The 25488-nt window shown below is 39.1% G+C and overlaps 1 protein-coding gene across 4 annotated transcripts; it reads left to right on the plus strand.

Annotated features, from left to right (window-relative positions):
* On the plus strand, nt 1-24942 carry UPF3A (UPF3A regulator of nonsense mediated mRNA decay). 4 transcript variants are annotated; one of them, XM_071574196.1, is made up of 10 exons: nt 1-197; nt 2327-2433; nt 8785-8891; nt 10828-10926; nt 11022-11132; nt 14503-14558; nt 14650-14808; nt 16665-16825; nt 20376-20670; nt 23458-24942. In XM_071574196.1, exons 1-10 carry the CDS (start codon nt 36-38, stop codon nt 23629-23631), a joined length of 1431 nt encoding a protein of 476 aa, XP_071430297.1. In that variant the 5' UTR covers nt 1-35; the 3' UTR covers nt 23632-24942. The 4 variants fall into 4 exon arrangements, with proteins under 4 accessions (XP_071430297.1, XP_071430379.1, XP_071430459.1 ...); XM_071574278.1 differs by having other exon boundaries at nt 20376-20614; nt 23458-23618; XM_071574358.1 differs by having other exon boundaries at nt 20376-20450; nt 23458-23597.
* Nucleotides 24943-25488: the final 546 nt, after the last annotated feature.

Below are 25488 nucleotides of genomic sequence, written 5' to 3' on the forward strand. Positions count from 1 at the left end.
AGCGGGGCGGGGGCGGTGGCGGCGCCGGGCGGGCCATGGACATGGACACGGACGCGGCAGCGCAAAGGGAGTCGCCGCGCCGCGGCACCGACACCGACCCGCCCGGCCCCCTGCCCCCGCCGCCCGACCTGCCCTGCCCCCTGCCTCCGCCGGCGCCGGGTAAACAGCGGGAGGAGAAGAAAGCGGCGCTGAGCAAAGTGAGGGGGCGCGTGGGGCGAGCGGCGGCGGCTCCGGGGGCAGGCGGGGAGCGGGGAAATCGTCACCTTTAATTCTAAAGAAATCAAGGCTGGCCAGTGCTGTGGCCAAGCAGTTCTGCAAGGCCGAGAGCACGTCTCTCTTCCCAGGTTCTATTCGACCGTTTTTCAAATAATACTTGGAGAGTATAACAGGCTGCACAGGGAGGTCATGGAGTCTCTCTCTCCAAGGAGAGACATTCCAAACCCACCTGGATGCCTTCCTGTGCAACCTCCTCTAGGTGACCCTGTCTTGGCAAGGAGATTTGACTGAATGATCTCCAGAGGTCCCTTCCAACCCTGACAATCCTGTGATTCTGTGAGTAGCTTAAGATTTGATTTATTCCCATTTTCTTAAATTGGAAAACTGAAGCACTGAAAATCACTGTAACTTAAAGCTAAATCAAGTTAAATTCATATATTAAAATATTCAGAAATTAAAATGAATTGCCTGAAGCCACTGATGGCCATTTTACTGCTTTGTTTGCCGGCATCGTTCTCCCAGAGGCTTCTCTGCAGTTTCCTGGTCTTTATTATTGGGCAGTTTTCCTGAGCATGGCAGGTTGACGCCGGGTGGCTGCCACGTCCCCAGCAAGCTGCTCTTGCACTCCTTCCTCAGCAGGACAGGGGAGGAAGGTGTGATAGGAAAAACTCGCAGGTTTGGGATAAAGGCAGGGAGATCTCTCACGAAGCGCCATCACAGCAAAACCAGACACAGCTCAGGAGCGACCTCATAACAGATTCCTGCAGCTTCCTCATGAGAGGAAGTGGGATGGCAGGCACTGATCCCTTCTTTCTGGTGACCTGTGGCAGGAGCCAAGGGAGTGGCCTGAAGCGGTGTCAGGGAAGATTTAGATTGGATATTAGGAATGTTTTTCATCCAGAGTGTGATCAGGCACTGGAAGAGGCTCCCCAGGGAAGTGGTCAACAAGTGGCTGCCCAGGGACGTGGTTGACAGAGTTCCAGGAGCATTTGGGCAGCGCTTCCAGGCACACTCTTGGGACTGTTCTCTGCAGGGCCAGGAGTGGGACTCACTGATCCTGATGGGTCCTTTCCAACTCAGAGTATTCTATGATTGTAACTTGCTGAAAATAAATTTACTTTATTGCAAATTTAACAAAATAGAGTCAAATGGTGAGAAACAAAGATTAAAACTCCTTCCTTCCCACCCTCCCCCTCTCCCAGGCACTACCTCTTCTGCACCCAAGGAGTGCAGGAGGATGGCAAATGGGGGTTGCAGACAGGGCAAAATAGCTCCTGTGAGCTGCTCCTTTCTCCTCATACTCTTACCCTCCAGCCTGGGGCCCTGACGTGGGATACAGTGGGATACAATCCTTCATGAGTTGCTTCAGGGTAGTCCCCCTGCATGCTGCAGTTGTTCATGACCTGCTGCAGCCTGAGTCTCCTTCGTGGGCTGCAGTTCTTCAGGATAAACCTGCTTCAGTGTGGGCTGTGGGATGGGTCCTCCGTAGGCCGTGGGGGGACAGCGGTGCCCCACCATGATCTCCTGTGTGGGAATCTCTGCTTTGGCACTTGGAGCACCTCCTCCCCTCCTCCTCCTTTTCATTGGTGTCTGCAGGGCTGTTTGTCACGCTTCTTAGCCCTTACTCCTCTGCATCACCCACTGCTGTGCAGCCTTTTCTGCCCTTCAATTTTAAATACATTTCCTGGAGTCATCACCATCTTGGCTGAGTTGCTCAGCTGTGCCCTGGGCTGAAACCACTGGAACTGGCTGTGCCCAGCATGGGGCAGCCCCAGCGTGCCCTCAGAGGTTGCCCTGGAGCCCCTGCTTCGAGCACCTGGACAGAGAGACCTAATACACTAAAATACCACTGTAATAGAAGACTTAAAAATTAATTAAAATTATTTTAAAAAGAGATACTGCAGAAATTTTGTGTAATCAATATCTGGTTTTTGGTTTGGTTAAAATCCTGTGTTCTTGGTTAAATTGCCAGTGGTTCTCAGGCTTTTCATCAGAATACATCAGTGACCCTACAATTTTACAGGGCTTGCAGAAACTGAGGGAACTTGTTCCATCTGTTTGTACAGTATTTAGATAAAATACAAATCTCCATGTTCTTTTATATATGCAGGTGGTTATTCGAAGGCTTCCTCCTTGTCTAACCAAGGAGCAACTGGAGGAACAGCTACATCCTCTACCTGCCCATGATTATTTTGAGTTTTGCACTGCTGATCCCAGGTGAGGATGAGCTGTTTCTGTAGGTTTTCAGGTGCTTAAAACCTAATTAAGGCAACCGGGCCATTCCAAATCACATGTTTTTTCCCTTTTTATTGTGTTTGCTGGGTTACTTCAAGTATTTCTGAAAAGGAGCTTCGTATGCAAAGACTCCTGGCTGTTAATGGTGATTTTAAAATTCAATCCTGAGAAGTCAGAGAACAGATAATGAAAACATGGGAACATGAAAAGAAACTTTATGTTTCCTAATGAGAATGATTTGGAGAAGCTCCTCAGTGAAGAGAATCTGCTGGTTGGAAAGACACACAGATGTTTTGGGGCGGAACCAGACAAATTTGCCTTAAGAGCTGTAACATATCAATTTAACCACATCTGTGTATCTTTAGGTCACAGAAGTTTCTAAGAGCTCATTCATATTTCTGTAGAAGCTTTTCCACACAGCATTCTGTCCAACTGTAGAACTTGTCAGAAATTCATGCCACAAATGATGGATGATGAAAAAGGTTCAGGAGCAGTGGGACAAATACTTATTTAGACAAATATCATGAAAACCTATTAAACACAAGATACAAGTCCGGTATTGCAGAGTAACTGGGCTGCAAGTAACTGAAATTATGTACTGGATGAAGTGTCAGTGTGTACTTTCCCCTTTTTAATAAAATTTCTCTAAGCAACCTCTATTAGTTGCTGTCGGAAAGAAGACTAGAGAGGTCTAACTGTAGTGGTTTCTACATTTTATTTTCAAGGTCATCTCACCTTAGAGGAAAAAACAAACAAGATAGGCCTATCAACTACGGTTTCTCTGTTATTGCAATCTTTATATTTCTAATCTCTCTATTGTCTTTATATCATAAATGTTGAAGTTTACCATGTCCTATTAGAGGCAAAATGTAAAACATCTTAAAATTTCATGTGATTAGTGTCATTAATAATGTATAATGCTTTTTCAGTTGCATCCATTTCAGTAAAATCATTTCAGAAAGTGACTTGTGTTTCATTCGTTTTTCAGATTCATCTGATTCACTGCATTACATTTATTCTCTTACACATTAACATAAAAATACAAACAAAACACTGTTTATAGCTGATAAGAAGGACTCTGCCTTCCTGACAGATTATCCTGTACTCAGACTTCAAATATGAACTGTTTTTTCGAGATACTCTTTGTCTGCTTGTGAATATTTCCGAGTCTTCTAAAACTTGAGTCACGTGATTGAGCTCTGGTCCTGCAGGATTTGGGTCATCCCTTAGGACCGGCACTGCGTGCTGGGAGTTGTTAATCATGTTGTGAGGTTATAAATGTAAAGAGTCCTGAACAGGAGCTTGGCTCACATGAACTGGTCAAATAGAGCCATGCCATGTATCAGAGAGGGTGATAAAGCTTCTTGCAAAGCACCCTCCTCTTTTTCCCTCCGTCCCTTTTCACAACATTTTGCTGAGGGTTATTGTATATGTATGTATGGCCAGACTTTGCGAATGGAGATTTGGGCAGGGCTCTCCCCACGTGGGTGTGCCCTTCCAGCCTGCACAGTGGATTCTTTAGGTGAGGCACAGCGTGCACAGAACTGGCCCCACCGTTTAAGTCCTAAGGTCCATCTGCCACGGCCGAGCGAGCTTGGACAGTGACAGTGAAGTCCTCAGGACTGTCACAGCACCCGGTACTAACTGGGGCTGACCCTGCTGAGCATCCGAGATGTGACGGGATGGGATGGCAGGGAGGCATTGAACTGCCAGGGGACGGTCCCCACTGAGACTCGAACTCAGGTCCTTGGGATTCAGAGTCCAGAGTGCTCTCCTTTACACCATGGGACTGCCCTAGTGTTACTGTAGGTAAACAGCATCAATACTGTAAGGTGGAGGTTTCCACACAGGAATTGCAGCGTTGAAAGGGCAGTGCCTTTAGAGCTTCGAGGGAACCACCACTATTGTGTTCTGGGTGGAACAATTGACAGGCTTTGATTGACACAATTCTGTAATGTTTGTGCTTCTCTGTCAGGAAGGTTTTGTGCAGTAATAACTGCAGCAAGGAAAAACTAAGTAAATTTAAAATTATGCCAGTTCCATCCACCATGGAAGGTGACAAGGCTGAAGGCCAGGGAATTTTAGCTTGACATGGCAATGTAGATTATGAGTTAACCTCGTCAATTATTATGAGTGGGTGCAGGAGTTAGTTCACGCTCCAAAATTTACATATAGGTATCTATATTTATACACATGTAAGTATATATGTTTATAGATATACAGCCACCATAACTGATAAATATTTTACTAAGATGTGATAGCTGTTTTTATAGTTGCTGTTTATACTGTAGATAACAATTTAAAATTGCTTTCCTGTGTATCAATCTTTTTACACAATTGTGTTAAGATGCTTTATAGAAGTAAACAATTAGAATGTGTTTGTTGCTAAAGTTACTAGAAAAATAAAGGCTTAAAGAGATGATAGACTTAAGTATTCTAGAAACACATGGAACCTTGAAAGATTGAATACCCTGGAGTGCAGAGCAGAAAAGAAAGAAGCAGTGTGTTGGACTGAAGAAACGTGTCTGGTCAGACTCATCTGGGTTGTTTCCATAGAGATTGCTCTTGGTGATATCCCAGGGATGCCAGCATGTGCAGTGCATCTGTCCTGAACATTATACAGATGGAAAGCAACATTATAGACTGAAAACACAGGGCAAAATAGAACCAGCTGTCTGGTTAGGAAACTGAATTTCAGATCCTGAATGAAATCTGCTGGTAGATACTTAACAACAGGAGACACACCAGTGTTCAGGGGCCCTTCTGTAGAACTCAGCTGGAAGGCAAAATCCCGAAGAGCAGGAGCAGTATTTTAGCCAATAACTGCTAAATACAAAGGACAAAAGTAAAGCAGGAGTGTTTCTTCCTGGGAGAGGTCATTGGCCTCAGAGTGCCTGTGGCCCTGTGAAGAGGTTCTGTGCATTCTTTGCTGCACAGTAATGCTGTTGAGTTCTCAGTGTGTAGGTGAAGAGGGAACCCAGGGTGGAGAGCAGCAGCTGGAAGTCAGATGTCTGAAACCCAGAGTAAGAGTATTCTATATGCAGGCCAGTGCTAAGTGTTTCCAGTTTGCTAGGTTTGGTTAGCTTCCCACTTAGAATGTTAATTTTATGCACCTTTTAAGGCACACTGCATACTTTGCTGGGTAAGAAGTCTTAGGCAAGGGTGAAACACTCACTGGTGAGGTTTTTACACACTGAACACCAAGAGCTGACTTGCATGTGAATGATAACCAGTTCTCTATTTGTAGAAGTTGCTCCATCACAGAAGGGACCTGTAATTCCTAAGCTTTGTCACAGCTCTGTCTGCAACCTTCTACCCTGATAGATAGGAACAATAATGGACAGAGAGTTGCATTTTATTGTGCTGTGGTGCACATTAATATCCTGTTGTGCTCAAGCATTCTTTCACATTTTTGTGTGTTTCTGCTAATGAGTATGAAGTTCTTGAAGATGTTAATAACACACAGCAATAACACTGGATCCCTTATTTGCAAGGTGTATGCTAAATCTCTGCTTTCCACTCTCCTGTTTATACATTTCACTGTTCTTTTCCTACTAGTAAATGCTTAATAACTGTATTAAATGTTCCTCTGTTTTGAACGATACTCTAAGCTGAAAAAAACTAGAAAAATATGTTGTGTTCTAGGAAAAGAATATATTGCCAAAACAGATAAAAGAAATGGCATTGATATACCAGCTAAAGGAAATGTGGAAGGAATAAGTCTTGTGGTTTTTTTCAGTTTTGCTTCATCATGATTCTGTGTCCAACCATAATGTTCTACGTTAATAGGGGAAAGAGAAAATCCAGCTATCTGATGCAGCTGTTTGCTGTGCACTGAGGCAGAGAAGTGGCTGAAAAATAACAGTGCCTCCAGATTCCTGGTTTTGTCTGGTGAATCTTCAAGTATCAATTGTATCAATCTCTAATATCAGGCCTCATTCAATTTAAGCATCAAAGAACATACACCATAAGAATAGTCCTGCTATTATGACAGAGAAGGAAGTTTTGCTTCTTCCTGGGAGCTGCCAGTTATCAGAGAGTCAGGGAGTTCTTAACTGTTACAACCATTAGGCAGCACAGACACATTTCTTATAGCACAGTTGACTCAATAAAATCCCTCCTTTACTTACACTTGTATGGCTTTTTAAAATTCATTTTTAATTGTATGTAGTAATTATGAAAAGTGTTAAGATTCATCCTTTTTTTTCTCTGAAACCACTGAGAAGGAAGCTGGCTTGTTACATCTGCTTTGCATGTTGGTGGTAACTCAACAACCACCCTGTAGCATCTTTCAGCCTTGGCCATGCCCCAGCAGGCATTTTTGCAGTTATCTGCTTACAGTTGACTCAGTGCTATTCCCATCCTAGAACATCAAAATATTGTGGGTATATGTGGGTACAATAGCTCTTCCTTAGAAATAGAGAGTTCATACTTTCATGCTGTAGAAACACTCCATATTTGCAAAACATCTGTTACAGGTTCAGGAGGATTCCCACGCACAAAATAAAAGATGCTAAAACACAACTGAGGTAGCAAAGCACATTTATTGGTAAGCAAAGCAAATGTATCCCGTTACTTGTGATAGAAAATCGTACATACCAACCCTTGGAATCTTAACAAGCCACTGAGCAGGAGAAGGAGATGGAGCACGGTACTCAGCAGGAGGGGCAAGTAGGCAGTGCACCTTCAGGGCATCCCCTGGATCAAAACGATGTACATCTGGTTCTCCTCACCCCCCCAGCCCAGGTCCACTCCTTACATCTCCTCTTTCTGGAGTGGAATCTCGTCAGCTGCAGCATCAGTCTGTGCGTGGCCATCGCAGGAGCCGAGGCTGCCGCAGCTCAGGGTGCTGACTCCAGACCAACAACGGCTCTATTCTTTATTGTTCCTTTGTTAAAAGCTAAGTTCTCAGCAGTTTGATGTTGCGCTACTATTTCTTTCTCCAGGGTTGAGTTTTCCACAGTGAAACTACACAGTATTTTCTCATAGCACATCAACAAACACAAACATGGACCAAATATGACGGCCCTAAACACGACTCTGGTCCCTGACACATCTAAATGAAAAAAGCCCACTAGTATTTTTAAACATTTTCCCTGGCTGCAGGATCCAACACAAATTTGGTGGGTTTACAAAGTCATTGGTTAGTGACAGCACTGCTCTTTATGGTCTGCTTTTAACACTGGCAGTGGAATCCATATGAATGCATATTTTCAAAAGAAAAAATTACTTGGGAACAGGGTTCCTTTGAGCTGCCACATTCGTGGATGCTGTGATCCAACCCATATTTTTGTTCTTTCTCACTAATTGTGAAATTAATTCTGAAATAGGTATGGGATTGAAACACTATTGCATCTGTGTATAGTCTCCTGCTGCTGGTGATGAGTTGGTCTGAAGGCAGGCTGTGCGTGCCAATAATATATGAACATAGGGATTTAAAGTTACGGACTTGTGTTAAGATTTGTTCAAAACCTGATGTAATATGCAGCCATCATTAAGACAGTTTCAAACAGGTTGTTTTGTATTGCAGTTGAAGGGGTTTCAAGCATGGAAATGCCATGACTCATATAACTCAGCTTGATGGGTGCTAATTCATTAAATTATCTCAGTTTCATTGTGGTTGTGGTGTGCCAGCCCTGAGGTTTTTATCAGGCACGTTAAACAATTGCCCTTGAAGTGGGATCTATGTCACTTTTTTGAAGAATCAAAATTATTTTAAGTAAGTACCTGTTTCTTTTGCTAGAAATGATTTGGATTTTCACAGTAGCTGTTCATCACAACTAGACAGTGTGTGTATATTGATAACACGTGAATGATAATTTATTAATTTGTGTGTAATTCAGTGGATTATCTTGCTAACTATTAGGTTATTTATTCTTTCTTAAAGATGGAAGTATCTTAAACACAGTGGCAGCTTGGAAACTGCCCCTTCACTGTGGTCTTTTACTTACCTTTGCCTGTTTCAGTGACAGAAGCCTTTTCTTAACATGCCCAAGAAGTTCCCCCAAAGCACTGCTGTTACTCATATCTCTTAAATCATGCAATATTAAAGTTTTGATCCTGTGCAATTGGAATGGTATTCTCTGGAATTTAGGGCAACAAAACAAACTAGAAATATTTGTCTTAGTTCAGAATAAATTTCAGTTGCATACAGAACTCAGTTGTTCAGTTCCTTATTCTCATATATATAAATCAATATGTATGTGTAAAGACTGCATAAGGTAGCAGTTTCTCAAAGATGAGAATAACAGTGTGATCCTTCTAGTTTTTCTTTTTTCCCTTGTCCTGAACAGAATAATAAATAACAGTAAATAAAATTGTTTCTTATTGCAGCCTTTATCCTCATCTTTACTCAAGAGCATACATTAACTTTAGAAATCCTGAGGACATTCTTCTTTTTAGAGATCGCTTTGATGGCTATGTCTTCATTGATAATAAAGGTTGGACTATTTGTAAGATATGAAGTGTATATATTTACATACAGCATTTTAGAACATTGTTTTACTTCATTTTTGCTAATTATGTCAATTTTTTTCTTCAATATGTTGTTAATTAAATTAAAATATGTTAACATTTAGCACTTAAAGTGCAAAATGTATTTGCCCATGCAGTCTTGCTTGTCTATGTGGTGTGCATGCTTTGTGTGCATTTGTGTGCATTCTTACCTTAGGCAATGCACTGTCACGATGCTTTGATTACCTTATGCAAGCTTAACAGCATGAATGCATCTTCAATGTGTTTCTGTGAGATAAACTTGTGCCACTTCCTACTGTTTTGAAAAGGCAAGAGGAAACCTTCAACATTTTGGTTGCCCACTTTTAAGATATGTTGAACTTGAAATTTTAGGGCCTTTGCAGACATCTTGAGTTGAATTTCCAGAACAAGAACAACACAATTTATTGCCAGCTTTAAAATCTTCAGTCTGAAAATGTTTGCCCAACAGTAGCGAAAAAGTCTGTAATGTAGATGTGGACAAATCCAGGTCTCACAGTAGTGTGAAACTGCCATCACCATGAAGTGGTTTAGCAGAACTTCAGTAGTTCCTTGCCTCATTCAGTCATACCTTCTGTAAAAAATAGCGTAGGTTGTATAAAACAGACATAGATGTGTGGGTCTCTTGTATAGACATAGTCTATTCTGTGCACTCAGTGTGTTGCAGAGGTCCTGCAAAACCTGCCCACTATTACTAGAGATTGATCTCTAAAGAAACTCTCTCTCAAGCTTAATAATTCCTCTTCAGCATTTCCTACCTGAGATATTTTGTGTGCTTCTAACATCCATCAGATTTGGATTGTTTTTGTTGAGATGGAGAACAGTGTGTGATTCCCAGATTTCAGATTCTGGGGTTTTTTAAGATGAAAAACCAGAAAGAATTTATGATTCTGCTGACTTCACTTTGCCTAAATTGAGCAGGTTTTTCAGTGTTAGTGCTGTATTGAAGCCAGAATACTCAGTTCTGGATATTCTGGGGGAAAAAAACTGAGTTTGGACACAGCTGGCAGTTTGGTGTGACTGTGCAAATAAAGAGCACAAGGTTTGATCACAGGTGCCCTCTGGTGAAGCTTGTGGCAGCATTGCTCTTAGGAGGCTAAAACTGGAACAAGGACTAGCAGGTTCAATATGGTTAACAAATGTTCTAACAGATTTAAGACAAATTTTCAGTGGACTGGAGCTAAGTGTGATCTTGAACCTGCTGTGAAACCAGATGAAATTCAAAAACTACACACAGTTCTGACTCCAGTCTGAAGAAGAATCCAGTATTTAAGGCAGAATTCAAAGCAAAGAATCCCTGCCAGTTAACACAGGCAGGAAGTTGCATAGTCCATCATAAACTGAAAGAAGTTTCATACAGTTCTACGTGCTGAGTTTTACCGTTCTGGTTCTGAAAGGAGATGCTATGTTGTTTTATTGAATATTATCCAGCCTTTATTTATTAATTAAACTTTCAGGCAACAAAGCTTTAGGAAACCACTGAACAGTTTCAGATTCCTTTCCCAGTAGGACTTAATCACTTGTCAGACTGAGATTTTGGGGTAGATTTTTCTAACCAATATCTGTGAATAATTAAAAGGGAATTATAAATCATAATACAAGCATTTTATTTTGCAACAATAGTCATCTTCATTTTGACAGTCTTGTTAACATATCTAAGAATATTTAATGTTTATGTATATCATTAAAATATAAATGTATTTTGGCTTGAATTTAAAATACCTCTACATGTAACTTTTCATTAGAAGTGTAGAAGTTATAGAAACATTCACCTTTGATTTCACTTAAAAGTGCCCAACACATGTTTCCAGAGTTTTGAAAATCTTACTTGAATTTTGGGAATGTTTCTCCCTCTCAGAGAATTAAGTTTTGATCTCTTTTAAGGTTTGGAGTATCCTGCAGTGGTTGAATTTGCTCCATTCCAGAAGATTTCAAAAAAGAAGCTGAAGAAGAAAGATGCTAGAGCCGGGAGCATTGAAGATGGTAAACATATTTTCTTGGCATCACAGTGGAAAATACATTGTCTTTCTGCTATGCATTGCAAAGTGTTAACATCACTCAAAAATTTTTCTTCACAGATCCAGAATATAAGAAATTTTTAGAGAGTTATTGCGCTGATGAAGAGAAAATCTGTGCCAATCCTGAGATTCTTTTGGGAGAGATTGAGACCAAAACAAGGGAACTTATTGGTCTGTTTTCTTCATTTTTCTTATTATTGAGAGTATTAATTATTTTACTTTTATATCTTTATATTACCTGCAAGAGCTGACCTGTTCAGTTTGGCAGATTTAGATTACCACGTTTAAATTTTTGTTACCCAGCCGAATAGGAGGGGTGTTTGCCTGCTCTCTGAAGTGTCTATGCATGGAATCAACTTGGCTTCACCCAAACTATTGCATGCAGAGTGGCTTCAGAAAATTCTGAATACTTAGAGATGTATTAATAGATGGAATCTTTATTTTGAAAATATACAGTAGCTGAACACTTAACAATTTATCCCTCGTATTTAGCTGCTTTTCTTAAGAAATATGAAATGATCACTCTTTGTTCTCTCGGTCAAGATTCTGGAAAAGCTCTGAAAGTAAGGCAACACTTGTTTTCTGTATGCATGCAGCATGACTTTCCCAGTCCCACAGGGCATTTGAAGTGAGGTCAGCTCTGAGGGCTTCAGTGCTGGTGTGCAGCTTTCAGGATGACATGGAATATTGATGTGCAGACTCTTCATGTGACAACATGCAGAACACTTAGTCCTTCCCTAGGTGTGACAACTGAGTAGGAAAAAAAAAGACCTTTGCTGTTACTTCTGTAGTGTAGAAGTAGCCACCTCTTTTGATTAGAATAATAGAATCCTTTAGGTTGGAAAAGACTTTTGAGAACATCAAGTGCAACCATTAACTGAGCAGTGCCAAGTCCACCACTAAACTGTGTCTCCAAGTGCCACATCCGTAGGTCTTTTAAATACCACCAGGGATGATGACTCCACCATTTCCCTGGGCAGCCTGTTTGAGTGTTTGGCAATCTTTTAGTGAAGAAGTTATTCCTAATATCCAATGTAAACCTGCTCTGATGCAACTTGAGGCTATTTCCTCTTGTCCTGTCACTTGTTACTGCTGTTTGAGAGTTGACTGGAGGGATTTGGAACTTCTCCAATTTAGAGGAAATGGAAATTTTAGTACTATGGACATTTAGGTAATAGAGCTTGTTTGTTGCTGTTCTAGATAGGGAAATTACACAATAATATTTGTTTATCCCAAATCCTCCTTAGTATTTGACAGGAGACTCAAAATCTTCTTGGAAATTTAGAATTTCCAAAAAGTTTCTGACTTCAAGAAAGATTTATTAACTTAAAAATACTCTAACAATGAAAATTCCTAGTCTTGAGACTTGCAGATTTCAGAGTAGCAATATTGGCTCAAGGCAGATTTACATTAAGAATTTCAGTGTTTTGTTTATGTTAAATCTCAGGAAACCAAATTATTTGCTTTATTTTTTTCTGCCATTCAAAGCTATGGCCATTACTATCCATATTGAAACAAAGATAACTTCAGTGGGTGACATGTTTGTAGCAAAATTATGTACAGGTTTAGTTGTGTGTCCAGTTGCAAAGATGTTACTCCTACTGATGTCAACGAAGGACATGCCCAGGACTTTGCTGGCAGAACTGAGCCTCACATGCTCATCTTTTCTCCATGTAGAGTTAATGTGAACCAGCATATTTTCTGCAGCATTGTCACATGTGTCAGCTAATCAGTTTCAGTGTGACAGAGAGATATAAATGAGATTTTCTCAGTAACAAGATGAAAGTAAGCTCATTTTTCTGTCTTGTTTGTAGAGAGCAAGATAAAATGTAAAAACTTGTGCAGACACACATCTTCATTTAGCACTTTATTTTCTTTTGAAATTTCCTATACATTTTAAGAAAAACATCTTAGATTTTTATTTGCAGTAGGGCCCATAAATAAAATGGGTAAGATTCAGGTTTGATAAACATTCTTTTTTCCCTCCTCTTTTGATAGTACTTATGACACTGCCTCTCTCATTAAACCTCTTGCACCGCAGCCTTAGTCATGACTAGGGGAAAGTTCTGGACTCTTAGTGCAGCTTATCCTTTCCCCAGACCTTCCAGTTACAGTTTGTGGTCTGTTTCAGCACGTCAAAGTGCCCAGAGGCAGACACTGCTCAGGGGAACTTAGAGGGGCAGGAGAGAGGGGCAAAGCTGCAGATCTGAGGGACTGGAAGGGAGGGTTCTGGGAACCTGAAGCTTGTGAAAAATTATGGGCATGTGAGGAGGGTGGGGCAGCATGGGAAATCCAGGGATGGAGAGAGGAAAATGGCAAATCAACAATCTTTTTTGGTTATTGCTTTTGAACACTGATATTTACTAAACACAAATACTGAATCAACCTTCCTGTCGGTGTTTTCATAACTGCATAACAAAGTTTTTTTATTTATGAATGGGTTGCCTCCAGCATATTCTGACTTTCAAGGCAAAAAGATTTAAATGTTTTGGGGATATGAATTGTATCTAGATTTTGGTTATGCCATTTCAAATTTGTTGTAAACTCTGTTTTTATTTCTTCCTCTTTTCTTTTATTGTTTCTTTTTTCTTCCAAATCCTGTCATGCATTCCACTAGTGAATATTTTTTCTGGTTTGAGGCAGAATCCTATACGTAACTTTAGAGCAATTTCAAGTAGCAAACATTTTCTGTCCTGGGACATCTAAGACTGACAAAGTTTGTTGTAACTAGTCCCAGCTGTAAGTACATGAATTCAAGTCTAAATTCAGTGCTAGTCTATGAATAAAATGAATGTGATAAAAAATTCGATGATGTCCTCCAACATTTTGTAGCATTTGGGAATGGTTCAGGCAGGTGACTTGATTCAGAGTGTGGAGACAGCTCTGTAACATACGAATGGCTGTGTGATCCAGTAGTTAAACATTTTCCTTGTTATTTGGGAAGGCAGAGTTATTGAATCTGATGATACTTTGCTGTGTAACCTGGGACAAACTGCTTATCTCTTCCTATTTCTCTATGGAGAGATGAATGCTAATTTTGGATAAATGGAAATGTTATACTAGATTGAAAATGTTTACTTCATGATGTACTTTGACATTTGGGACTGAAAAATGCTATGTGAGATTACAGTAGTATGGGCTGTATATGAACAACATATAGCTAGGTTTTGATGTACTAAAGTGAAAAATAAAGGAGTAGATTCTGCACACATTTTTTTTTTCTTTTTGGTCAAATAATCATTCAATGAGCAAGAGAGAAAAGCCATTCTCTTGAACTGAAAAGATAGGATCTTTAATTAAACATTAAATAATCATGCTGTGTATTTCTGTTGCTTCTAACGCTAACAGCAAAAAAAAGCAACAAAGTGTTTCTAAAGCAGAATGATGGGAATACTTTCAAAAATAAGTGAAACAAATAGGTTTATCAATGATTTAGCTCCCTTTTGGATAAATCTAATAAAAAGGGGGTTAGTGCTAAAGTAAAGAAATGAGTACATATTTTAGGAGTTGAACACTATATCCCAAATTTTTTGTGTTTTAGCTAGAAGAACAACACCCCTTTTGGAATATATTAAAAATAGAAAATTAGAAAAGCAGGTACGTTCAGACTTTTGCCTGAAGTTCAACATTTATGTTTCATGTGGTTTTCTGTTGGACAATTTACAATTAATCATTTTGAACTCTTCAGAGAATACGAGAAGAGAAAAGAGAAGAACGAAGGCGGAGAGAATTGGAGAAGAAACGTCTGCGGGAGGAAGAGAAAAGGAAGCGCAGAGAAGAAGAAAGACGTAAAAGAAAAGAAGTGGAGAAGCAAAAGAAAATCTCTGAAAAAGAAATAAGGATCAAGGTAATGTAATGAAAGAAAGATTGTTCTTCTTTTTTAAGTTATCTAGAAGTTCTCTGGGATCTCAATGTTTCTTTAGTGTATGATAGCACAGTGTGGAGATACTAAACCAGTTTTGACTGCAAGGGAAGGTAATGTGGGGCTTTGACTAAGTAGTGTTGTTTGAAAGTGTAGCTAGTGGCTTTAGGGACAGTGATCTGCTGGTGCAGTTATACAACAGTGCTGCATTCTGTGCCATAATTACCTGACAGAACCAAATTTTTTTTGTGTCAGCATGTTGAAAGATTATCACAGGTTCGATTCCTGTATGGGCCATTCATTTAAGAGTTGGACTTGATGTTCCTCCTGTGTCCCTTCCACCTCAATATTCTGGGATTCTGTGTTCCTGTGAAATAGGGTTTTCACACTTGCTGTTATGTGACTCTCCATCTGGCCACATGTGCAGAGAGTTTTTTGTGTTTATGCCAAGAATGAATATATTTTAATAGTATTAAAGTATTTAATAGTATTCAAGCTTTAACCGAGTTACAACAAAGATTTGCTAACTTCAGGCTGCACTGCCTTGCAACAGTATGAATGGATTTTAATGACATCAGTTAGGAGGACGTGACTTGTGCTATGAAGCTGGAACATATAAGCCCTTATTTGTTTCAGATGACATAGATAAAAACTACTCATCTGAACTTAATTTTGTGATATTGGAAGAGATTTATAGGCTGTTTTGAAGAGAAAAATTGGTGTAAGAGTGTAGCATAACGCAAGGACAGAGACTGACTCCAGATCTTGTGGTGATCAGAAGCCACTGAACTGTGGACTTCTTTCCTCTTTTCTTCTTGGAAAACAGTTTCCTTCATCTGGAAGTACAGAACAGTAAATTCTGAAGCTGAATTACATATTTTTCATATTTCAGCATAAAGAAAAACACTCCAGAAGTTCAGAAGAAAAGAGACTTAATCCTTAAAATACGTTACCCAAAACTGGTTGTCCAAAAAACCCCAGTATTTATGACATATCAGTGGTGATATGACCTTGAAACCTAGTTCTATTTCTGAAAGAAGAGGAAAATATTTCCTAAGATAAACATTATAGAAGTTTCAAATATTGGAAAAAACTACCTGTGCTTGTTTCAGAAAATCTGGTGAGTGAAAAGACTGAGGAAATGTTCTGCTTAGTCCTGATATGTGAGGGTAGTAGTTCAAGACAGTCGGTCCTGCTATAAAGACTGTTCTGTAATGCTAGACACTGCTCAAGCCCTGTGTATGTTATTATGAAAGGAACAGTCTTCTTGAAAGTCCTTGCCTTCAAGGTGAAAGTATAATGAGATCTTTTCTGCTAGCATCAAGTTTTAACTCAGTCTGTATTTGTGTCAGGATGTACTAAGCACCTACTTATACATGGTGGTCTATCCCAAGTAGTTCCTGTGACACACATTTTATATATAACATTTCAAGACGTGAAGTTTTAACCCTGCTCTCTTTGTAGTATTGTAGAGGTTCTGCTTCTTATTTTATTGGCCATGACATTGAGCTCTGTTCCATGATCTCTAAGAAACCATAGGCCATAACAATATCTTTATATATAAAACTCCAGAGAGAAGAGTAGGTAAGTGCTTTCTTCAGTATTCTTAGCATATTTAAAAATGTGCAGTTGAATGCCTGTTAATGACTGTCACTCCTTAGCAAAAGTAAACTGCCCTTTCTAAATAACTTTAAATTTCATACTTTGTAAAATACATTCCTAGCATTTAAATAAGGTATCTCCAATCTCAGCATGTTGCTGCTATATTTAATACTTGTCAAAATGTCTGTTACAACAGAGAAGAATAATTTTACATCATAATATAAACAACTATTTCTTAGCTTCTCAAGAAGCCTGAAAAAGGAGATGAACTGGCCAGTGAAAAGCACAAAGAAAAAGGTGAAGAAGCTGACATTGAGGAAAACAAATGGGATAAATCACCTGGATCTGGGAGTATAAAATCCAAGACTTTGGAGAGTTCACTAAAAGAACTTAAGGAAAAGTAAGTAATATTTATATTTTAGACTTCAGTTTAGATCATAAATGCTTTCATCTCACAGCTTCTATTTAAGTGGTGCATTGACAAGATGTTCTGACCCCAAAGAACTGATTTTATTCTGTGTGTGAACAAATCTCTTACTGTCCTTTTGGGAAAAGGTGTTTTGTAACAATTTCCTGGAGGTTTTTAAACTGAGATTGGACATGGCACTGAGTGCCATGATCTAGTAAACGGACTGGAATTGGACCAAGGGCTGGACTTGATAATCTAGGAGATCTCTTTTCCAACCCAATCGATTCTATGATTCTATGATTCCTGACTGGAGGGCAGTATCAGTGGATGCAATTTCTTATTTGTGAAATGCTATGAAATCCCAGATTGGAAGGATTTCTGCGTGAAATTCCTTCAGTGTTTCATTGTTATTTCACCTGTTCCCCATCAAGAGCTCAGGTAAGGTCCTTCTTCCGTTATGGATGTCAAAGCCTAAATTGACTTGGATGCCATACTCTTCCTTCACACTTGGGTTTGCTGCAATAAACACATAACTGTGTTTGATAGATGAGATAATGGCAGGAGGGTTGTGGTGTCAATGACAGGCTTATGGTAGTACATGCAGAAGGCTGTCTATCTCCCACTGCCTTTTGTGTTACGTTTGTACTAGTAGGAACAAGAAAGTACGGCTGTAACTTGGGAATATATTGTCTTACAAGTGTTTTTCTCAGCAGTTGGTTCTCTCTCTTGTCCTCTGGTACGTGTGTCTCATTGCAAGCAGGATTCACCCACAAGATATGTAAGATGCACAACTAAGAATAAGATGCTGCTGAGATACACAGCCTTTTGTCCTTCAACTGAGTTTTCTGGCTAAGCTCTCAAAAGTGCTTTGCAGTACAGAAGGACAAGCTTTAACATTTAAATAAGTTACCTAAGGTATTACATATAAAATGTGAGAGGAAGTTTGGAATTATGCTTTGGGAACCTATTCTGAGTAGTTTGAATTTTACTTTTGTCCACATAGATTCTCAGGTTTTTTGAGACATACGTAGGAGCTGCAAATGTTCTTCTAATGGCAAATAGAACAATAAAGGAACTTCTAAAACTGGAAAATAAAGTAACTGAATTTACTAATTGGATAAATGGGTCGCCAATAATATCCTACATGCATTATTCATCCTTTTTTTATTTCTGACTAAGGATTTCAAGCATGGGCTCAGTGTTTCAACATGTAGAATAGGTCCTGAAAGTGGAAGTTCCTGAAACCTTCCATGTCCTAATCTCTAATGAAAATTGAAAATATTCAGAAACTCCTTTGCTGATGTTCTTCAACAATGGAAACAGAACAGGGTCAACAGAAACAGCTGCAGGGACAAGTCAGTTGTTTGCTAATCATAGAATCGTTTAGGGTTGAAAAGATCCTTACGATCATCAAGTCCAGCTGTTAACCTGGTACTGCCAAGTCCACCACTAAAACATGTCCCTAAACACCACATCTACACAACTTTTAAATACCTCCAGGGATGGTGACTCCACCACTTCCCTGGGTTTTTACACAGTAAGCTTATGGTGTTGTCATATTACATTGTTTACTATTGATTTTATAAGTTTAATAAGGCATTAATGTAGATTTTCCAGGTGTTAAACAGCATCCTTTTGGCTGCACAGTTACAGTAAGTGTTACCTTGTGTTTCCAAGTGGTCATTTCATTGTGACTAGTGGTTAGGTAGCAAGCTATGAGCTGTTTTGGCTGGATCAAGGTTTAAAGTTGAAACTACTTTGTCACTGATTCAGATATCAATATTAAATTTCCAACCCTATATGCAGGAGACTGAATTGTGTGTTTGAAACTACTTTTAAAGCTCAGTAGCAATAGCTTTCTACCACAAAGCAAAATCTCAGTAGGTGCATAAGTGTACATGGTCACATATGGATTTGAAACTATACCAAAAAGTATGATTCCATTCCCTTTATTTCCATTCATTTCTGCTTTCTCTGGCTGTGTAACTTTCTCTTCTACCTCTGCTTTGTAATTGCTTATCCCATCATTTCCACTCTTGCCTATCTGTTGACTGTGACTGAATTTTAGGATGCTCCTTTAGCCACTCTTGAACTGGAGTTTGTATCCCTATCACTTCCCTTCCTCCAAGGGCATCCATTCCTTCCTCACACACAATAACAGGCAAGGGAAGAGACAACCACTAGACAATGCTACACCAACAAATCGAGGGGGGTCTTTCTGACTTTATGGCAGGTCATGCCCTGAATCTTCCTAGGACTAAGAGTTAACGTCTAGAGTAGCATATCAAATGTGAAACAAAGCAATTTACAACCACATACCCCATGAGAGCTAACTCAGTGTATGTGTGTCTATGCTACAGGTACAGTATCTCTGTAATTGTAATTGAGTCGACTGTCTGGGACAGCTGGGACATCGCTTCCACTTGGTGAATGTGTTCTGCTGGCACCAGCTCAGTCTTGTGAAATACTGAATAACTCACGCTCACTCAGGTTTTGTTGTGACCTCCAGCTCCTCCTGAGATAGGGCCCCCTTGTCTTAGCAGCCCCACCAATGCCCAAGTTCATGGCAGATGCTAACAATTTTCACAGTTCTGTTACTTTTAAAAAGAAGTGATATAGAAAGATATACTTTTATTGATATTAAATAACTCTAAATGAAAAACATATCACTACTTGATCACTGCACAATACAAAATCTCCATCCTCAAGTAACTCGCTTTTTCAAGTATTTATACACGTATAGTATATAAAAAGAAACTGCCTGGTTTTGTTAATTTTAAAGTTCATTCTGTTCTGTAATATTTCTTCATTATTTGCAGTTTGGCTGTATGAGAGAAGCGTGTGCTTGCTGAACTGAAACAATGAAGTGAATAAGAGAGCTGGGAATTTTATCAGACAGGCAGCAAAATGTTACAAATAGTCTTTATAATATAGACTCATTGCAGCGTAGCAGCAATTAAGTCTTATATTGTGGTAATGCAATGGTCTTTCTCCTAAATAAAATTTGCAAAGGCAGGCTAGATTACTTGGAGACACAATGAACAAAAGCCTAGAACCTAAATATTCATTTTCACAAATGTCTTCTGCAAGTTGCAATGTCAGTGAATAATTTTTGTTAAGAGTTAAACTTTACAAATTAATATGTGATGCCTGCACAATTCCTTCGGGCCTTGAATGTTCCTGTGCAAAGAATTACTTATATGCATGACTCACCTCAAGACCAAGCCACAAGAGCTAATAATGCAGCATGTGTTTATGTGAAGGGTATTGGGGAGCTATTGGTAGGATTTCAAAGAGGGATAGAAGGTGAAGAATGGGCCTTCTACAACAGTTGCACAAAACTCTGATTTTGCTTGCAAAGCGTTATCTTCTATTCTGAACTGAATGCCTGGTCAAGGGCCAGACATACATGGATAAGACTATCAGCAAAATTGCATATAACCCCTTTTTAATGAGAAGAAAACCTTTGTATTGTATCCTTCAGCAGCTCTGTTTTACTGTTAATTTCTTGGATTTTCTTTCTTTTTATACGTACTCATAGGTCACAAAATGATAGTGACAAAGAGCAAAGAGATTTGGAGAGAAGATTTCGAGAAAAAGAACCTGAAAGACAAAGGTATCGATTGGATGATGGCAGAAAGCATAGAACTCACTATGAGTTTGACAAGTTTATGAGAAGGAATGAAGAAGAGCTGAAATGGGGGAAAGGATACAACCAAGACAGAGGAAAGAAAGGGAACTACAACTACAGCTTCACTGTGGAGGCAGTAGACAAACTGGGTAAAGAGGACAAGTGTGATGACATGGCATCCAAAAAGGAGCGCATAAGAAATAAGGTTCTTTTATTCATTTAGGATAATCTTTCATTAGTTAAATGTGCTTCAAGATCACAGGTTTTAACTTTTGCAAACTCAGCATAAAGATGCTTTTTCTGAAAAAGTTCTTTACCTCATTTTCAGTAAAACCCAGACTTTGTTCTGGGTTGTTGTCAGAGGACAACTGTCAAAATAAGTTAAGGTTACAGGTCTGTGCTCATTCATATTCACAGTATGTAGAAGACTTTCTGTCTTCCTTTCAAGCCTATCATTTTTACAACACTATTCTTGGAGCCTTGCATTTTATAAGTGTATTAAAAGTTATTACACTTCCGATCTGTAATGAAAGTTAAAAACTGTGGCATGTTAGTATTTTAAAAATGTACTTCCATTACCCAGCTCATAAGTAATTATATTATGGATTTGCCAGATATTGCTTGGTTGAGCAACTCTAAGGACTTGGAGCTAATTCAGAGACCATTGTAGTTAGAGGGTGTAAATATATGGATTCTTCAGTATTACATACCTGCCAGTATGAAAAGGCTGTCATCTCATTAGGATAAATTTATCCTCATAGCTGTTGTCAGGGAAAGAGCAGATGCAAAACCAATGCAAGCAGGGCCTGTAGCAGGGTTTGTAGTAGAGCTGTCCCTTATTGCCTCCCAGAGATATGGGCATCGTTTCTCTCAGGCTCTCTGATTTCATGGATGTGCCAAACTCTTTTCAGGGTGTGGCTCTCCTTGTCACCCTCATTCTCTCTTTCTTGTGATCCTGGATTTTCCACAAAAGGTGAGCCAAACACTGTTTTGGGTAGTAGTTTATTCCACATGTGAAACTCTTTCAAACTAAGTGACTGAGCTGTGGTGTGGGCTGAGGCTGAGCAGAGTAGACTGGTCATGTGCAGAGTGAGTCTGTATGGAGTGTGCACAGAGCAAGTGCAAGTGGGCTCATTGTGTGTGTGTCGAGAAAGTCCTGTGGTGCAAACACAGACAGCCTGGTGTGCCCCACTGTTTGTTTATGCAAATATCAGCTGGGCAGGATGAGTGAGGTTTATCTGCATATCCACATTAGCCACTTTCCACATCCATCAGTGGCTCAAACTGTGGAACAGTCAGAAAAATGGCTAGTTCAGAAACAGGAAAATGGGAAAAACAGTTTTTCCTCATGCTTGCCAGGCTGTTCTTGCAATCTGGTATATTGGGGACCTTTTGGCAAGAGTTAAGAAGCTGCCTGCTTTTTATTTCTTTGCATTATGCTTCTGGTAGCTTGCTGAGTCTCTGGATTTGTCCACACTTCAAGTGGTAGATTTGTTCCCTAAACAAAAATAAGCTCTATCAGTGAAGTATTTTGCATTCTGGTGACATTTTCCTTAGAGTATTTATCATGTAAGTAAGAATAGGGGCTGAGTTTTACAACTTAGTATAGACTTGACAATGCCAACACAAATTTTTAAGTCAGTGATTGAGCTTCTTTCTGAAGTTTGTAAGAATTGATTAGTAAATGGGAAACTTCCAGTATAAATAACGTTGTGCCAGCTTTCATGCAAGCTGTAGGGTACAGAGTCTGTGGTAAGAAGAGCTATTTGAACCCTTTATCATGAACTTTCTAATGAGCACTGCTTGTCAGAAGATCTAATTTTATGCAACTGTTTGTGATATAGAAAAGTGTGTGTTATGCATTTCATACCACACTACAAAGCACTAAATAGAATGATCTAGTCGTAAGACCCAAGAGAGAATCTTGAAAACTGGTCTAAAGAGAAGGAGAAAAAAATTGAATGAATGAACAAAATACCAGAATTACTTAATATTATGATAGCAGTTGAAAATTAGTATAGTTGACTGTAGGACAATTTCAGTGCTCTGCCACTGTCTTCAAATAGGGGATTTGGTAAACTTAACATGACACTTTGATCAAATCTCAGGTTCTGGTGAGCTTTCATTTCTTCATAACATTAAAAATTGGTATTTATGAGAGTAAAATACGCTTTCTAGTAAACAACTTCTTAAGCAGAGTTTCTAAACAATATGTTTCAAGGTTAAAAAGTACTCTCAAGAGCTATGAAGTATCACCATTTACAAGTTTGAGGTGTCTTTTCCTTGTCCACTGCCTCCTTCTTCCATTTTCCCATGATCAGATCAGCATATATATGGTTGGGTCACTCACACAGACTGCCCATGCCCAAATTGTACTTACTTTGTTTATTACCAGTGAATGAATTCCCTGCTCTCCTACTCAGTGTGGAAGGCATGATGAAGTAGGGCAATAACTGCAATTTTTATTTTGATGTGTGTAACTCAAATGTGCTTTGAGTGTTTAAATTATGCTAATATTTGATGGTCAGTTGAGGATCATTTTCTCATTGCTACCTGCTACCCTGGTTTATCTTGGGCTTTTATGCTTCTATTTAGTGTTTGTCATTCATCTGCAGAGTTGCAAGTGCACAGGCTATTGCTGTTCTCAGTTTACGTTAGTGAAGGTAACAACATTTTTCTTGTTTTACTTGTAATACCATGTTTGGTAATTGTGTGCAGGATTTCTTCTTGTTTATGTCAAATGTATCATAGGGTCTTTCATTTTTACAGTTTTCAGCACTGATTCAAAATGCTTGGTTCCCAAGAATAGTGTTATAAAACAATACAAATATCAAATATTCATTCTATTTTCATTACACTCCTTTTTTTTTCCTGGCTCTTATGAACTGTAACACAAAATCTACTTTCTTCATAAAGATTCAAAACTTTAAAATCCCACATTATGTGTCTCACAGGGGTTTCTCAAGTGTTAACCACATCTCCTTCCTTCCAGGATCGCCCAGCCATGCAGTTGTACCAGCCAGGAGCTCGCATCCGAACACATGTGAGACCTACAAGTAAAATCTATGACTGCAGTGGGAAATCCTTTGAAGATGCTCTTGATAAGAAGTATGAGGCAGATCATTCAGTTGGAGCTGGTTCTGAGAAGACTGAAGAAGGAGAATAAAACAAACTGGAGGAAAGTCTTTGAAAAGGGATGAATTTAAGATTCAGTGTCATCACAAAAAAATCTGTTGGGCTGTTTCAGAACTCCACAGGCAATTGCACCAACAAAATTACAATAGCTCTGCCTTTTACTTTCCATAAAATAAAGGGAAGAGTGACTGGAGATACATAAAATACCTTACAGCAAAGGAATATTGTTGCTTTTTTACAAAAAGCAGCACAGACACTATTTGCCTAATTCCAGAGCAGTTCAAATATTTTATTAGATTTGCCTTGAAAAAGAAAACCTCTAACAATTTTAAACGAGTATTTATGTAAGACTTTACTCAAGCTATTTCACCTTTTCAGCTCTAAAGAAATGAAATGTAAATTTGCATCAGTTTGAAATCTAAGGCACTTTAAATATGTTTGGTGCATGACATGAGGTCACAGGACCTCCTCCTGCAAGTGCAGCACCAGGGGCTGCTGCTGGGGCTGTAGTTGGACTCAGTGTGACTGGCCCTGTGAGGAAGCTCTGGAGCCGGTGGTGTTTGTGGGATGAGGCCCAATTTGCACAGTTGTGAGGAATGTCTATTGGTATCTGTACCTCATCGTGTTTACATTGTTTTTCAATTAACTATATCATCAGATAAATGTTGGTAAAGCTACAAGTATGTTGTTAAAGACATTGTCATTTTCTGAGACACTTTTGCCTTTTCGTTTTTAATCGATTTCTTGTGCTTGAAACAGAAGGAAGTTAATGCTAACCTCAGCACTTAAAACAATATATCTGGTTTTAATGAATTCGCTGTTTTTTATGGGTTTGACACTGACTTTTGAAAAAAAAAAAAGTGGTTGTACATTGACGACATTTTATATGCTAATGTTTCATATAAGTTATGGTTACAGGACTTGGAAAATGTATGATACATGAACATTCTGGAGTTCTATTTGTTGACAAATTAAATACACATGAATGCTAATTGCAAACTACCATTTTGTAAGATTTAGGACAAATTCTGCCCTCTGATGCAGGCACATATACATATATATATTTATATATGTATATGTATATATATATCTTCCATTGGTTTCCATCATAGCCACGGGTTTATGGAAGGGCAGAATATATTAATTTATCTTTCATGGTGAAAATTTCTCAGTTTTCTAAAGCTGAGACCTGCATTGTCATTGAAGTTAAATAGTAAGATATTAATTTATTTATACATCTTCTTTGAACATTTTACTATTAAGCGTAACATCTAATTGTTCTAGACTAAAAAATTATTTATTGTATTTTCCCAGATATTAAACATTAAATAAAATAAAAGCAAAAAAGAATTTTACTATGATTTTGAGATGTTATATTCTTCTAGTTTTTCCTACTCAAAAAAAAATTAAGATGCTATTGTGCTGCTTTGTATGCTTCAAAAGCAGGTAAAAATACAGTTGAGGAGAATTTTAATATCAAGCTATCTAAGTGAGCTGCTAACTAAAATTACTTCAAGATTAAGTAAAATTGCTGCTAGATAATCATTTGGGTTTAGCTCCGTTCAAAGTTTATCTCATTTGCAAAATTTGTTCTGACTGCAGAGAAAGGATTTTGTCTTTGTGTCCTGCCTGAGCCAGACAGTGTCAGCACTGGGAAGACAGGCTTCTCCCTCAGCAAAAGGGCCCAGCTTGATCCAAGGACACTTGACAGGGCATTCTCCTGCAGGTGACCTGGGCAGAGGTGGGATCTTCACTAGATTAAGATCTGCTCAAAAGTATTTCCCATCTTTTTGGAGGTCCTGTGGAGGCTGGAGGTGGGTGTGTGTCTCACCTGTGAGTAGGACTGGCAGGACACAGAAGAGCAGTGATTCTGCATGTGCTCACAAAC

This window comes from Pithys albifrons, chromosome 1 (genome assembly GCF_047495875.1).
Source record: "Pithys albifrons albifrons isolate INPA30051 chromosome 1, PitAlb_v1, whole genome shotgun sequence".
Classification (NCBI taxonomy): Eukaryota; Metazoa; Chordata; class Aves; order Passeriformes; family Thamnophilidae; genus Pithys; species Pithys albifrons.

Bases quoted from the DNA above. Each gene is read 5' to 3' on its own strand.
- UPF3A (XM_071574196.1), top strand. From the start codon at position 36: ATGGACATGGACACGGACGCGGCAGCGCAAAGGGAGTCGCCGCGCCGC. The intron at 16,826-20,375 runs GTAAGTAATATT...ACGTACTCATAG, and splicing joins CTAAAAGAACTTAAGGAAAA to GTCACAAAATGATAGTGACA. The intron at 20,671-23,457 runs GTTCTTTTATTC...CCTTCCTTCCAG, and splicing joins AGGAGCGCATAAGAAATAAG to GATCGCCCAGCCATGCAGTT.